At 40.0% G+C, this 16,282-nt stretch overlaps 1 protein-coding gene across 2 annotated transcripts in view; it reads right to left on the bottom strand.

Moving 5' to 3' along the window:
* Nucleotides 1–10,581, bottom strand: part of LOC134217637 (sensory neuron membrane protein 2) — a 124,971-nt gene extending 114,390 nt beyond the window's left edge. Inside the window, exon 1 of one of the 2 annotated variants that reach the window (XM_062696441.1) lies at nt 9,603–10,581. In XM_062696441.1, the coding sequence (XP_062552425.1) occupies nt 9,603–9,713 (111 nt within the window). In that variant the 5' untranslated portion in view covers nt 9,714–10,581. The remainder of the gene's footprint in view (nt 1–9,602) is intronic. The other variant, XM_062696443.1, reaches the window with a different exon arrangement.
* Nucleotides 10,582–16,282: the final 5,701 nt, after the last annotated feature.

Genomic DNA, 16,282 nt, shown 5'->3' with positions numbered 1-16,282 from the left:
AATCTAATTCAAATCCATTCCAAATTCAATCCAAATCCAAATACAATCTTAATCCAATTCTAATCTAAATCCAAATCCAATGTAAATCAAATCCAATCCAAATCGAATGTAAATCCAATCTTAATCCAATTCAAATTTATTCTAAATCCAATTCAAATCTAATCCAAATCCAATCCAAATCTGATCTGAATCAGCACTGGAATAAGTCGTGATCGTTATAAGACAGAGAGCAAAGCGTCTGTTCGGATTATGGGTCAAGAAAAACTTCTCTGTAGCGGTTTTGGTGATACGCTCAAAGCTGTAATAGATAGTGTATTTAAGTTTCATTGTGGGTTAGATTCGTGTGCTATTAGACTTTACATTAATTTTCCCCTTCCAAGTACTCAGCGCAATGAGCTCGTAGCTATTTCTTCTAACAGGTCCTACTATAGATATAGCATATTAGGTTTAGCTTGGCAAAAGAGTTTTGCGGTTACACTTACAGTCCTATTAGAAATGAATCGATGTCGAAATACGACCCTAGACCAGATAGCATTTGACTCCCACAATCTCTAACCTAGGGGATACAAATTAATCAATTACTGCATAAATTTCACTACGAAACGCAATCTTACAAGTATTCAACTGAACAATTCCCCTACACTGTAGATCACTAGCTCAAAAATAACGATAATATCAAAGAATTCAATAAGTTTTATATTATCAACAAGTAACCGTTCGATAACACGTTTTAAAACGCTCGATGGCAATCCATATATGATCTCCTCATTATCTACGTTTGACGTCGCCTCATCTCTTTCGTATTGTGTTTGCTAACTGCATACTGTCTCGCTGTCGGGGGATTCCCCGCTGTACAGTTCAATCCTGTTGGTTCGAACACTCCCCAGCCCATAAACCCTGGTCTACATGCTCTCCGATGGCTTCACCAGGTTTATCATCCAGTTCGAGAACCGCCAGCTTCGCTACGGGTCTCTTAAAGACTCCTCCATTCGTCCTAACTATTGCTTGCCGCACACGCCCATCGCGTCCAGCGAAGACTTCTTCGATTATACCTCGAACTCCTGTCTCGCCTTTCCCATAATCCATGATGAAAACCAAATCCCCTACTTCTAGTCTTCTACCTTCCTCGTGCCATTTACTGCGTTGATTTAGTGTCGGAAAATACTCTTTACACCATCTATTCCAGAACGCATTCGCCAGTGACATAGACCGCTTGTAGCTGCTCCTTAGCTCGTCTGCCATAGTAATGGTAACCTTGTACGCAGTTCGTGTTGTTGTCCAGAGGTACTGCCGAGAAGGAAATGGTTTGGTGTAATTGCATCCATTTCATTATCTTCTGTTCCCGCATACGTCAGTGGTCGGGAATTAACCAAGTACTCTGCTTCCGCTAAAGTGGTCGCCAGAATTTCGTCGTTCATTCGACGACCGTCATTAAGCATCTCCATTGCGGCTTTGACAGACCTCACCATTCGCTCCCACACGCCGCCCATATGAGGAGCGGATGGCGGGTTGAAGGTCCACTTAGTTCTAGCATCGGTAAACGTGTTGGCGCAGTCTCGATCGATTCTTTCCAACTCTTTCCGAAGCTCCCGACTGACCCCTTGGAAATTGGTTCCATTGTCCGAAAAAATGTGAACTGGAGAACCACGTCGCCGAATGAAACGTCTGATAGCTTGCTTGCAAGATTCAGAGCTTAGACTATACGCTACCTCACAGTGGACGGCCCGTACAACCAGGCACGTAAATAGTGCTACGTAACGCTTCTCCTTGTGCCTACCTACGGTGACATCGATCGGCCCGAAGTAATCAAGTCCTACGTAGCTGAAGGCTCTGACATAGGGCTGCAAACGTTGAATAGGAAGTGGCGCCATACGAGGTAGAACCGGCTTACTTTTCCGTAGCCGACATTTCAAACAATTACGAATAACCTCGGCCACAGCTGTCCGTAGTTTTGAACGAAAACGCTTGACGTACTTCGTTTACGATGATTTCCTTCGAACCATGTCCGAATCGAACATGATAATCTGCCAATATCTTCGTCGTTATTTCGTGGCTTCTTGGCAATATGACAGGGAAACGGGTACCCCACGCTACAAAGGCTGCTGAGCACGTCCTTCCTTCCATTCTGATGACACCATCTTCGTCCAAGAACGGTGAGTTTTTGTAGAGCTGACTTGACTTTTCGATGTACATCCACTGGTCACGTGGAAGTTCCATATTTCTTTTCAGAATTCTCATCTCATCCGGAAATGCATCGGCCTGAGCGATTCGCCACAATAAACATTCAGCTTTCACTAGCTCTTCTTGCTGGATTGCCACAAATTCTGCTGAAACTGTTAATTTATGATCGTTTTCAGTGTTTATTGCTTCAATGGGTAACCCCATCCGTTTTCGTTTACAGTTAGAGACAAAGCGATACACCATTGCCACTGTTCGCACTAATGTTCGCCATTTAGATATGCGTGTTACGTCGATGATATGTCGAGGAATAGTTATATGATGAAGCAGGTAGCATGGTCTTAGCTCCTCCGACACAACGGACTTTGTCTTCGGTTGCTCCGGCCACAAATCTATAGTTTGACGGAGAAAAGGTGGACCATTGAACCACCTACTATCCGGGTCCACGGTAGTTCCAGCTCCCATTTTGTTATATCATCGGCTACATTCCTCTTCGACGGGACATATTTCCAGCAATTGATATTCGTCGTGTGGATTATTTCCGCTATACGGTGTGCCACATACGGTTTGTACTTACGGCTGTCAGACCTAATCCAGGATAGAACCGTCATTGAATCTACCCACAAGAATACTTCCTGGACCGGGACGGGCAACGTTGTTTGCAGCGTGTTCATCATTCTCGCACCTATCACTGCGGCTTGCAGCTCCAATCGTGGTGTCGAGGTGAGCTTGAGTGGGGCGACCTTCGCCTTGGAACCTACCAGGGAGCAGCGGATATCCTCCGCTACTTGGAAACGCAAATAAGCTACACAGCCATATGCATCGTCGCCGGCATCACAGAATATATGTAGCTGAATACAAGTTACGTCCGCGATGGATTCATTCCCAAAAAAACATCTTGGAACTTCTACCTTTCCTATATTGGGAAGAAGTTTTGTCCAACTTATCCATTTGTCGTAGATCTCATCCATCACCGGTTGATCCCATTCGGTGCCACTTCTCCAGGTTTCTTGAATGATGATCTTTCCATGCACCAGGAGAGGAGAAAGGAACCCAACCGGATCGTACAAGCTCATGACACACTGCAGAATGATACGCTTTGTGGGTCGCCTGTTTCCAACTAGGTATGGAATTAATTTTTCTTTCAACCCCATGGAAAAGGTGAACACATCTTCTTCCGGTTTCCAAAGTAGCCCTAACACACGTTCCGAATCTGTCGTTTTATCGTAGCACAAGGTCTTCGTTGTTCGGCCTTCTTCTCCCAGTGCAGTAAGTACCTTAGGTGAATTACTCACCCAATTGCGGATTTCAAACCCACCAAGCGCATGTACCTTCCGCACGTCAAGAGCCCGTTGAATCGCTTCATCTTCGTTGTCAGCACTGTCAAAATAGTCATCGACATAGTGTCGATTAACGATGGCTTCTGCGGCGTCTGGATACCAATTCGCATGTTCTCGAGCATTTGCATCTTTTTGTGTAATGTGCACAACAAGGCGAACATTTCGCCCCAAATATGACTACATCCATGATGTAGACGTCAGGAGCTTTGCAAGAGTCTTGTCGAAATAAAAACTTTTGGAAACACTTGTCCTGCTGCCGCATCCGAATCTGAAGAAACATTTCTTTCACATCGCCCCCAAACCCAATTCGCCTTCCTCTGAAGTGGTTGATAATGTCCAACATAGAAACCAACATGTCAGGACCCTTCAGCAACATGTCATTGAGTGAGATTCCTCCTACCTTAGCTGCAGCATCCAACGTTAACCGAATCTTCCCCGGTTTTTTCGCGTTGACCACTACGTTCAATGGTAGATACCACTCTCTAACTATCTCGCTAGATCCGAGCTCGTTGGCTGTTGCTTTATGCGCATATCCCTTCTTCACAAAGTCAATTGTACAAGCTATCTTGAGTTGCAACTCGGGGTCCTTCTTGAAGCGTTGCTCCAAACTCTGCATGCGCCGGTATGCCATCGAATAGCTGTTCGGAAGACGCACCTCGTCGTTACGCCATAGCAGGCCCGTTTCGAATCTGGTACCCACACGTTTTGTGGTTTGCTCCAAAATAACACGAGCTCTTCGGTCTTCATCGGATTCCACGCGATACGGGCACGTAATTCCGGCCTCTTCTATAGTGAAATAATTTCTCAGTGCTTGGTCCAACGAAACATCACACTGGTGCACACCACAAAAACCATCTGAAGCGATTGAAGCTACTGGTCCACTGATCGTCCATCCTAGTTTACAGCGTAATCCCACTGGCTCTCCGGTTCCACCTATCCGCGATTCCAAAGGTACCATCAAATCGAGGTTGTCCAGGCCGATCAAAATGGTCGGTTCAGCATCATTCTGTTCTTCGACAAACAATCCTTGCAAGTGATCGAATCTTGACACCAGTTTATTGAAATTTACACTTTGTCTTGGTAAATTTAGTCGTTCAACAGTGTGTACATCTGTTAATAAGTATCGCTGGTTCGATTCTCTGCTCGACACCATTAAGCGCACATTCATCGATGTTTTTCAGTCCTAGTAACTCCAGAAGTCCATGTTAGATCTAATGGTCTTACAGCTCCTTTCAGCCCCAGTTTGGTAGCTACGCTTTTCTCCAATAGTGTCTTGGAAGAACCCTCGTCCAGGAAGGCATAGGTCGCTAACTCACAAGCTCCATTTGTGAGTGTTACCGGAACGACTCGGAATACCACGGATGATTTGGCGCTTCTTTGGTGCACCATGCAATTTGCTTCTTCTGGTTCATCAGCGTTATGAAGTAAGGCATGATGCTTACCATGACAGCCTTGGACGTTGCATAACATCTTATTCCGACAGCGCATACTACCATGACTGTAGAGACACACGGCACATAGTTTTCGGTTCCTCACCAACTGAAGACGTTCGATTGGCTTCAACTTCTTGAATTCCTCACAATTTCGCGCTCGATGCCCGACCTTTGAACACGTGGCGCATGGTTTTCTTCCCTCATTTTATCCGATTTAGTGTCACCCTCAGGTGTAGCGTTCGGGCCACTGTGTGATAGAAGGAACTCCTTTTGTTTCACCGATGCTTTCTTCTCCTGCTTTTACTATGGACTCTGATGGCGTATTCAGAAGTGTCACTTCGCTAGCTTCATCCACCAGATTTTCCATGAAATTCCCAAACGTACGGATCGACACATGCTCCTTACATTTCTTGAAGCGTACCCATTCCAACTTGAAATTAGCTGGCAGCTTCTCCACCATTTCTTCCAATAGGACTGGATTTCTAAGGTGATCTTGTTGGTTCGCCGCCTCTAAATGGTCGCACAGTTGTTGTACGGCAATGCCGAATTTGATGATGGAATCCAATCGGTCAGACTTCGGAGGGTCTATAGCCCGTACCTTCGATATCAACGAACGAATGAGAATCTCCGGCTTTCCGTAGACACGACGCAATGTTTCAATCACCTTTGGAACGTTCGCAGGTAATAGTAGCCTACTGCGGACGATTTCTAACGCTGGACCTTTTAGACTCTCCTGCAGTCGTATAAGGTTTTCTACATCAGAGAACCCACAAGCAGCGTTAGAATTTTCATATGAACTTATGAAAATGGGCCATTCCTCTGCTGCCCCAGTGAACACCGGCAGCTTCTTTGGCCACACTTGCCTTGCTGAGATTTGGACCGCCGTTGGTCCAATATTTGGAGTCGATTGAGCAACTGTATTTACCAACGTATGATTGCTCGCATTATCCGTATAACGACCGCCGTAATCCACATTTCTAACGCAGCGGTGTTGACTCTGTGGTGGGTTCGAGGGTCCGATTTGCAGTAATTCGGGAATTATCGATGCGTTTTCTCGGAACGATGTTTGACTTCTCCCCAGCCCGTGTGGGCTAGAACCAGGATGTAGAGGCTCTGATAAAGATGATGCACGGTGCGAATGATTATAAGCTTGATGATTCACCGCGGGTATTGGGAAATTGTTTTTCCGTTCCGATATTCTCGATTCCGGACGACCGGGGGTGACTGAATGTAACTTCACGTGTCTTTCAACTTTGCTTGGACCTGCTTTCGGTATCGCTTGCAGACTACAGGCTTTACTGGGACCAAAATTTCCCCTTGCCCCTCGCTGACTATCGATCCACTTTCTAGTCCTACTTACGCTGCTGTCGACCGAGTTACCATCCTGACTATCATTCTCTTCTTCGTCCTCGAGAAACGATGCCATCACTTCATACCGCTTATGCATGTATTCTTGCTGCAAGGCATATTCTTCCTCCAGCCGTTGGAGCTCCAATGCCATTGACCGACGTCGTGACGATGTTGAGCTACCTCCTCTGTGTCGCTGTGATCTGGCAGACAAACATCTCTCACAGCACCAGGGTGTTTTCTATTGATTCGTCCTCGATAGCACATGCATAGTGGAACCACTTTCCACATTCGTCGCAAGCAACCATCCCGCGGTCAGCAGAAGGTGACTCATGGCATGATTCACATAGGTAGTAGCTATCGTCCAGAGGTGGCTTTCGAGGCATCATGCGTGATTCCGAAATTAGTCTTTGAGATTGTTCGGATTATGGGTCAAGAAAACTTCTCTGTAGCGGTTTTGGTGATACGCTCAAAGCTGTAATAGATAGTGTATTTAAGTTTCATTGTGGGTTAGATTCGTGTGCTATTAGACTTTACATTAATTTTCCCCTTCCAAGTACTCAGCGCAATGAGCTCGTAGCTATTTCTTCTAACAGGTCCTACTATAGATATATAGCATATTAGGTTTAGCTTGGCAAAAGAGTTTTGCGGTTACACTTACAGTCCTATTAGAAATGAATCGATGTCGAAATACGACCCTAGACCAGATAGCATTTGACTCCCACAATCTCTAACCTAGGGGATACAAATTAATCAATTACTGCATAAATTTCACTACGAAACGCAATCTTACAAGTATTCAACTGAACAATTCCCCTACACTGTAGATCACTAGCTCAAAAATAACGATAATATCAAAGAATTCAATAAGTTTTATATTATCAACAAGTAACCGTTCGATAACACGTTTTAAAACGCTCGATGGCAATCCATATATGATCTCCTCATTATCTACGTTTGACGTCGCCTCATCTCTTTCGTATTGTGTTTGCTAACTGCATACTGTCTCGCTGTCGGGGGATTCCCCGCTGTACAGTTCAATCCTGTTGGTTCGAACAGCGTCTTTTTCTATTTCAGGCGACCAAGTGAAAGAATCGTGGGTTCTTTGATCAATTTCGCATGAAAGGCAGTCATGAAAGGATGTTGCGCTTTATTTTAAAATTTAATTTTCTAAGTTATTCTAATAGATATATGCAGAGAATAGTGACTAGTCGATAAATTAATTATATTCCTTTTCCATCCTTCCTTGAAAGGGGCCAATATGTAAACATCGCGTGATATCTCTCATTGAAAATGAGAAATTCCAGTACTGATCCGAATCCAATCCAAAATCTAATGCAAATCCAATTCAATTTCAATTCAAATTCAATCCAAATCCAAATTGAATACAAATTGAGTCCAAATCCAACCCACACCCAATGTTAATCAAATCCAAATCCAAGTCGAATGTAAATCCAATCCAAATTCAATCTTAATCCAATTCAAATCTAATCAAAATCCATTCCAAATTCAATCCAAATTCAAATCCAATCTTAGTCCAATTCAAATCTAATCCAAATCTTATCTGAATTCAATCCAAATCCATTCCAAATCCAATCTTGATCCAATTCAAATCTGATCTAAATCCAATTCAAAATCTAATCCAAATCCAATACTAATCCAATTCAAATTCAAAACAAATCTAAATCCAAATCGAATGTGAATCGAATCCAAATCCAATCTAAATCCAATTCAAATTCAATATAAATCCAATTCAAATCTTATCCAAATCCAAATCTGATCTAAATACAATCCAGATCCAATTCAAATTCAATCCAAATCCAATGTAAATTAAATCCAACCCACACCCAATGAAAATCGAATCCAAATCCAAATCGAATGTAAATCCAATCCAAATTCAATCTTAATTCAATTCAAATCTAATGTAAACACATTCCAAATTCAATCCAAATCCAATCCAAAACTGATCTAAATTCAATACAAATCTAATCCAAATCCATTTCAAGTTCAATCCAAAATCAATCTTAATACAATTCAAATCTGATCTAAATCCAATCCAAAATCTAATCCAAATCCAATACAAATTCAATTCAAATTCAATACAAATCTAAATCCAAATCGATTTACATTCGGATCCACAAGATACACAGGATCCAATTCCAACCCAAATCTAATGTAGATCAAATCCAATACAAACCCAACTGAAATTCAATTTGAATCCATTCCAAATAGAAAAAAAGATTTCTGAGATTTTGGCAAATATAAAAAAGGTATAAAACAATTTATTATCATAACGTGAGCATTCTAACGTAAACTCCTTTTTAACCACTTTCTAAAAACAAAGGCGTTTGGTACCTGGTGGGTCACAACCAAATGGGATTCTACTATGTGACTATTCTAAATGTTTGGGAGCCTCTGATCTAGCCTAAGTGGTATGCACTACACGACAATGGAAGATAGCTGTCTACGTCCGATTTGTTAGTGCTTTGGTAGCATTCAACTGACATGATGAATTATTCGCCGATGGAGCGGTCGTTTTTGAAACCTTCTCCCCTAATTAATTAATCCACCCGCTTCAAAAACAACTTTAATGTAACACAAAAAAAAATGTCAGCGTATTGATGCCTACTTGGATCCGACAGCTGTGTTAGAATTGAAACTAAAATTCAAATTCAAATTTTAAGTCAAAGCCACAGAAAAATAAAAATTCGAATGGGAATTTGTTTCTTAATCTATATTTCTTATTCAGTAGTAATCTTAATTAAAATTCAATTCTGGTATCTAAGAGAACAATTTAAAATCTCGAAATTTATTTCAGATTTCAACTGACAAGCCATGTTTGAATAAAATTAAAATGAAAGATGAAATTTTAATCTAAAATTGAAATGCACTTCATATACAAGTTCGAAAAAAAAATCATAAGGTTCTATATGTTGAAATGTTTTTTGAAATCTGCAGGATTTTTAGATCAAAAGAAATAGGTAGGAGTTTAGATTTTTACCATTTTCCATCAATGCATCGAAAGGGAAAAGTTGCATAGGATGGGAAGAACAACTACAAGCCAGTTTCTAATTCAAATAAATGCTGTAAAACGACTTTCATTCTCATATTAATTGTCGCCTAACACGAAGCTTTCAATATTACGATGCATTCAAATGTAATATTAGTAGTAATTTTCCGGAAAGTATTCCATTAGTCGTTTATCTTTACAACTGATCTCTTGTAACATCCCAGTATGAAGCTCGTTTGCAGTGCACTCACATGCAACAGAACAACCTGCCTGCCCGTTCCCTTCTCTACTCACCTCGAGGATTTTATCATGCACCGCCCCAGGAAACACAACCCATCCGAGCAGGGCACCCGAGATGGCCGTTAGGACGCCGATACCGGCCCACACCAGTGTCCATTGCACCATTTTTCCACCGTTGCCACTCGTGATGGCCGAACCGGTATGCTGTTAGCCAATAATTCTCCGGTACCCACCAGCTGGTTCAGCCGTATGTGCACGAACAATCACGCGTCGCCGTCGCACTCGGCCGATGAAAAAATTAAACAATTTGTACAAGTGTTGATTTTATGCTACTTCACTTATGCTCTTCAGCAACGAAGAACCACCTCTTGGCATTCACTTTCGGGCTGCTTCAAACACTCGCGGGCTCTCTGGCACTTCGCTACTTGTGTAGACTATCAACTTTTATTGGTAATTCTTCGAGAGGGCCAAACGCATTGCAAACATGTGCATAAATTGACTGGACACTTGGTTTCGTCTGTTCTTTGGTAGTAAATTCGCGAACACACACTCCTGATGCCAAGCCTCAGATCAGGGAACCGCTGTTTGGTTCGGAAACCTACATGGTCACAGAGATTGAACGCCACTCACAAGTAGTAAATCTACAACCGGACTCGATTGCCCAATTTTATACGGTCACTCTTCATGCGCTTTCCCACTTTGTTGACTCAATCTCGGCGAATGGAAAACAAGTTTTCACATTTCCTCACCGTAACTTTGATTATCGTTGCATGAAAATTTTATGCGTTTGAAATTATTCACAAGCAGCTGTCAATTCTCGTTAGAACTGATTCCTCTAAATGTGGTATTTCCGATTGCAAATTCACCGCAATTAAATTCTCTTCCGTACAAACTACTCTACCCTATCAGGACACTCCAGAAGGAAAACTACATTCGTAGAACTAACACCACCCACTTAGACGATTGGAGCCGAGTTTACTTTTACATCGGCGAATTCCATGTCATTCGCGGAGGACGGCTATTGAGCAACTGAAATTCATTGATCAACCGACCGACGAGTCAAAGTCCTCGACTCGCCACACGTCGCTGCCAAAGCAACAAGGCAGCAGCAGCAAAGCAACAGCGAGCGAGCCCGCGCTCGGCCGGCGGTGGTTGGATTCCGTTCACGAAACTATCGAGCGGCCAAGCCTACGAACGAAACAGCAGCACGCTTCAGCTGTAGATAGGATAGATTTGGCTGAGTAGGAGGTATAAGGTATAGATTGCTCGCGATATGTTGGTCGGCGCGTGTGAGCATTTTTCTGACTATGAGAGAGCTTATAAAAGCATGGAAATAAAACTTTCTGGGATTATGATAACATGCCGCGGTTCTTAGTCGAAAGGTTGGTTGATGGAAGAATAAATAAAATAATGCCAAATGAGTTGGGATTTGGGATCTCTTCCGACGGTTGACGTAAATCTTGCGCGGTTACAACGGTTTGCTAGTTGTGCCGACTTAGTTACTCTTTCCAGAATTGAATCAGGCAGAATTTTTATGAGTTTATTATTCACGGAAAAGACCAAATTATACTGGGCTGAAATTGTATAATTTCATTTATTCGGGTAGTAGAGTAGAGCGATGTGAAGTGAGTCGATTTCAGCTATTCTTCTTACGTGAATCTAGATGAATTTCACATTATCACTACCTAGGAAGCTAAGGAATAAAAGTTGTCGTGGAAGTTGGCATTTGTGATCCTTTGATTGTCGCCTCTGCAGAAATTGTTTAGCCCAGAGCACATAGAAGTGTTACGAAGCATATGTTAGTTCTTAAAACAAATTGCAAATTTAATTAAAATTAAATTGTACGTCTGTCAGAAATTTTATATCGAATTTATATAAAATAGACAATTACCAAGTTGAGTCAAGTACGATACAATTCGACTGTTGACTTCGAAATACATATCTGTAAAAGTACAATCAAGGAGTTGGAATTCAATGAGATGGTACTATCTCGTATAATGAAAAGTGAAGTCGCTCAAGTGAAAGCTCCAGATAATTTATTAATTCAACAAGTACTCAAGTTTTAGGCTTATCTAAAATATTTTATTATCTCTTATAATACATTAGATGGGTTTTGTTGGTTGTCTCATTTTTAAAATGCTGAATAAAAAAAACTCAGCAAAATGTCCTAACTTGTCATAAGTGTTAGTACTATCCCATTTAATTCCACTACTTAATAGTAACATTACAGATACAAATTTCGACCTCAAAAGTTTCTCTGTATCAACATGCTTACAAGCAATAATTTGCATTTCCTTCCAACAGCACGCTACCAAAGAAAGCTTCTGGAACTTTTACGCACTTCATAGAGCTAAAAAGCTCCCGGCAATTATGCTTTGGCTTGCGTTCAAGTTTTTTTTAACGAAAAGTTGAATCCATCTGTAAGGACAAAACTTGTTTGAAGAGAATTTGTATTAATTCGGCTGGAATACAATCGAAAGACTTGTTTTTTGGTATATGGTTAGCGTAAGATTCTAGTAAAGTAAAAATAAATGATGAACTTAAATATTTTTTGTGAAAATACTTGCATAAAGAAGAAAAAATATATAGTAGAAATTGAAATGTTTTAGTTGGGATACAATTGTGTAATAGAGACCACAAACGGGCATAAGTGGCATAAGTTACTACCCAAGTGCATCTTTCTCCATATATACTACATATTGCGTCGACAATTTGTAACTGACTTTGTTTGACCGTAGCAAATTTTTTCCTCTTCAGAAAATAATCAGCCAAGACTATCGATTCGTGACGGTCATTGTTATCGGACGATTTGGTTCAGTACCGATTCAATTGTTTTGGAATTAATTTAAAAGGCTTATGAATGATCGTCGGAAGGGGAGAATATTGGTGGTTAAGGAGATATTCATTATTTACGTAACGCAAAAAATGTCGATTTTTCTACTGTCCTCTACATTTCAACTGGAACTTGGCCTGTTTTTCAACTTAGTATTCTATGTATGTATTACCATTCCCTCAGTTATTAATTGAAAGTTAAATAAAATTAGCACCACGGTGTCAGGCCATTTGGCCGAATGGTCATTAAGCCAAATGGCCATTAGGCCGAATTAGCAAAAAGAAGCAAAAAGTGAAAAATGAGGTTCTTTATGCACCTTACTCCTTCTCCCGTCTTACACCTTCCTTCGTCTATCTGTCTTCTTCCTTTTTCTTCTTCCTTCTTCCTCCTTCGCTCATCCTTCTTTCTTTTTTCTTCTTTCTTCTTTCTTCCGTTTTTCTTCTTCCTTCTTCATTCTTCCTTTTTCCTTCTTCCTTTTTCCTTCTTCCTTTTTCTTTCTTCCTCCTTCTTCCTTCTTCAATCGTCTTTCATTCTTTTTCCTTCTCCCTTCTTCCTTCCTAATTCTTCCTTTTTCCTTCTTCCCTCTTCCTTCTACCTTCTTTATTCTTCCTTCTTCCTCCTTCTTTCTTCTTTCTTCCATTTCTTTCTTCTTTCTTCCTTTCTCTTTAATCCTTCTTACCTTTCTTTAATCCTTCTTCTTTCTTCCATCTTTCTTCTTCCGTTCTACTTCTTCCTCGCTTCGCACTGCTCTCTTCTCACTCCCCAGTTCTCATTCGGCCTAATGGCCATTCGGCCTAATGACCGTTCGGCCTAATGGCCTTCGGCCTAATGACCCAGCATCTAGCACCACTATAGAAAAATGCATCCTATGACAATTTCAATCGAAACTCGACTACTATCGGCTAATAAGAAAATAATGTTTTGAAGTTTTAGTCTTTAGTCTAGTCTACACTACTAAAAATCCACACATATTTTTTGGCAAAAATCCATAGATTCAACTTATGATGTATATCACCGCACACATAACCATTCTCCACGCGAACTACTAAAAAAATATATATCCAAATAAACTTTATGTGTGTTCTCGAGTTAGCAATTATTTAATTTATGTGTGGTTCTATATCAATTATATTAGGGTGGATCTATTGCACCCGACACATATATCTTATATATTTTTGGCAGTGTAGTCTTCGTGAAAGAATCCTGGCAAGTGATATATTAAAGTGTCTAGACGTCCCAGAAAACGTCCCGCATTCCATTATGAATCTGTTATTACATTCCCGAGCAACACACATGTGGTATAGAGGTTCATGCAACCTATTTACAACTGATTTCGGTTACATTTGAGTTGCAGCAACTAAATTATCCCGACTTGTGCTGCTAGGGTTAGGCATAATGGACGTTAGGTATAATTTAAATTCTATATTCTTTAGATCATCCGAGATTCTTTCATATTGTACAATTCCCCGAACACTCGAATTCCTCAAAAATAAGATTCTCCCGAAAATAATATTTCCAGGGTTGTTACAGAGATTCAGAAATATTTTCCGAGCCGACCAAAAATCGACATGAAACCCATTCCGCGCCAAATTCGCGCTACTCAGAAATAAATTCTAAGCAAATACACGTGAAATACCATTTTTTTTATCACAATTTACTGAACGTCTTCTCTTTAAGTTTGTTTTCTATAATATTTTATTCAATAACCATACATTTCAACTGGAACTTGGCCAGATTTTTACCTTAGTATTCTATAAGCATTTCATCTACATGCTAAGTAACCCGCAGTTAGTATTACAACCACTCTAGATGGCCCTATTCGCCACTAGAAGTATTGAAGCTAAGTGAACTAGAACTAAACAGCCAAAACTATTTCAATAAGCACCGCTTTTAAAATGAGATGATGGTTTTGGCATGTTTTGTTCCGTTATTGTCAGTTTATTTTCAGGTCAGATTTGATCATACTTGATCACAGATAAACTTGGCGAATAATAAAAAAAATCTCAGAAAAATATATTAAGCTCTTTTAGTGGAATGTATTAAACCGTCTAAGACGAATTAAGTACTGTCCATTTAATTCCACCAGTTAATTTTCGTTATCTTTGCAGATACGTATTTCGACCACAACTGTGTGGTCGTCTTCAGTGTCTTGTACTTGACTCGACTTCAAGTACAAGACACTGAAGACGACCACACAGTTGTGGTCGAAATACGTATCTGCAAAGATAACGAAAATTAACTGGTGGAATTAAATGGACAGTACTTAATTCGTCTTAGACGGTTTAAAAAATCTGCCAAAACCGTAATTTCTTCTGAAGTAATAAATTATGCAAATTGTTATTGATCAAAAGACAAACTTGCGTAGAGATTAACGAATTAGACAATGCAGCAATGGTTTAAAACAAAACTTCTGTAAAACAATTATTTGAATTCGTATCAAGAAACAAATAATACAAAATCTAACATGGTTGCAACATTTTCAACCGTACTGGAATTTCAGCCAAAATCTCCAAGAATATCTGCGAAAACTTCTCCGAGAATTCCTGCAGAAATTAATTATTCGCGTGCAGATTCATCCCAGCAATTGCTGTGGTTAATCCTCCGGGAAATCTAACGGAAATTTTCTTGGAAATGTTTGCAGAAATCCAACTGCTCTCGGATCTGCTGCAGAAATCGCTCCACAATTGCACAAAAGCTCCACTGGGAAATTATTCGGTATAATTCATTTGGGAATTTTGACGTAAGTTCAAGTAAATTCTTCAAAACAACCTGCGGAAAATCTTCAGAGCCTATTTGCGGAAATTTCTTCATGATTTCCTGCGGAAATCGCTTTAGAATTTTTTGTAGAACTTGAAGAAAATTTGCGGATATTGTCTCCAAAATTTTGTTTATAATTTTTCGGATTTCAAACATATTTACAAAATAAAATATACAAGGATCCTCATATGGCTCTTTTGAAAAATTTCTTTTGAGAGTCATCTTATAATATTTGAACGTCTTTTTGCGGAAGCACTTATTAAAATGAGGCATCTGCATTTTTGTGTTTTCAATTGTTGTAAAAACTCTTATTCGTTCTAGATAAATATTTTGAATGCAATATAAAATAGTCCAACACTATTAAGGTTCAAATGTCATACATCAAATCGACTTCTTTTTCTTGCTGTTCGCTTCTTCATTTTGCGGAGAGCCTACTCATTCGCTCAGATCTGATTTTGTACAAAGTACACAAACATTTCAGAAGGTATCAAACTCTAAATGTTTCCACAAAATATTAACGCCCTTTTCAATACCTGTACAGCGCACAGATTATAGTGATACGCATAAACAACCTCAAACATGCATCTGAGATTGATTTGTTGTGCATCCTTCTCCTAATTACACAATTTCCTACATGCATTTTACATGAATGTAAAATTATGATGCAGTTGACAACCTTCTCAAATGTTCGTCTAGATTCAATGGATTGTTTACATGACCATATGATCGGTCTTCTCTCTGTGTACATGAAAAGTGATGCCGTTTTAGCATTATATTATTATTTTAGCATTTCATTACATTATCAACACTTGAATTATGAAAAAATAAATAACCTGCGTTGCTTATGAATGCTTGCGTTTTTACAGTTCTAGCTCACATCTAATATTTAGTGTCAATATATAGCATGAAAAGCATCATTTTCATAGATTATTGCTTGATGTTTACGTACATATTCACGCTCTCTTATACTTTGCAGATACTCGAAAATCATCGTTCAGTGTTGCGTGTTGATTTGTTCTATATGTTATGCTTGTTTTCTCGAAGACGAACATTTGAGAAGGTTGTCAACTGCATCATAATTTTACATTCATGTAAAATGCATGTAGGAAATTGTGTAATTAGGAGAAGGATGCACAACAAATCA

The sequence above is a fragment of the Armigeres subalbatus genome, chromosome 2, assembly GCF_024139115.2.
Source record: "Armigeres subalbatus isolate Guangzhou_Male chromosome 2, GZ_Asu_2, whole genome shotgun sequence".
Taxonomy (NCBI): Eukaryota; Metazoa; Arthropoda; class Insecta; order Diptera; family Culicidae; genus Armigeres; species Armigeres subalbatus.
The sequence above is the reverse complement of the archived record's forward strand: the minus strand, read 5'-3'. Positions and strand labels throughout refer to the sequence as shown.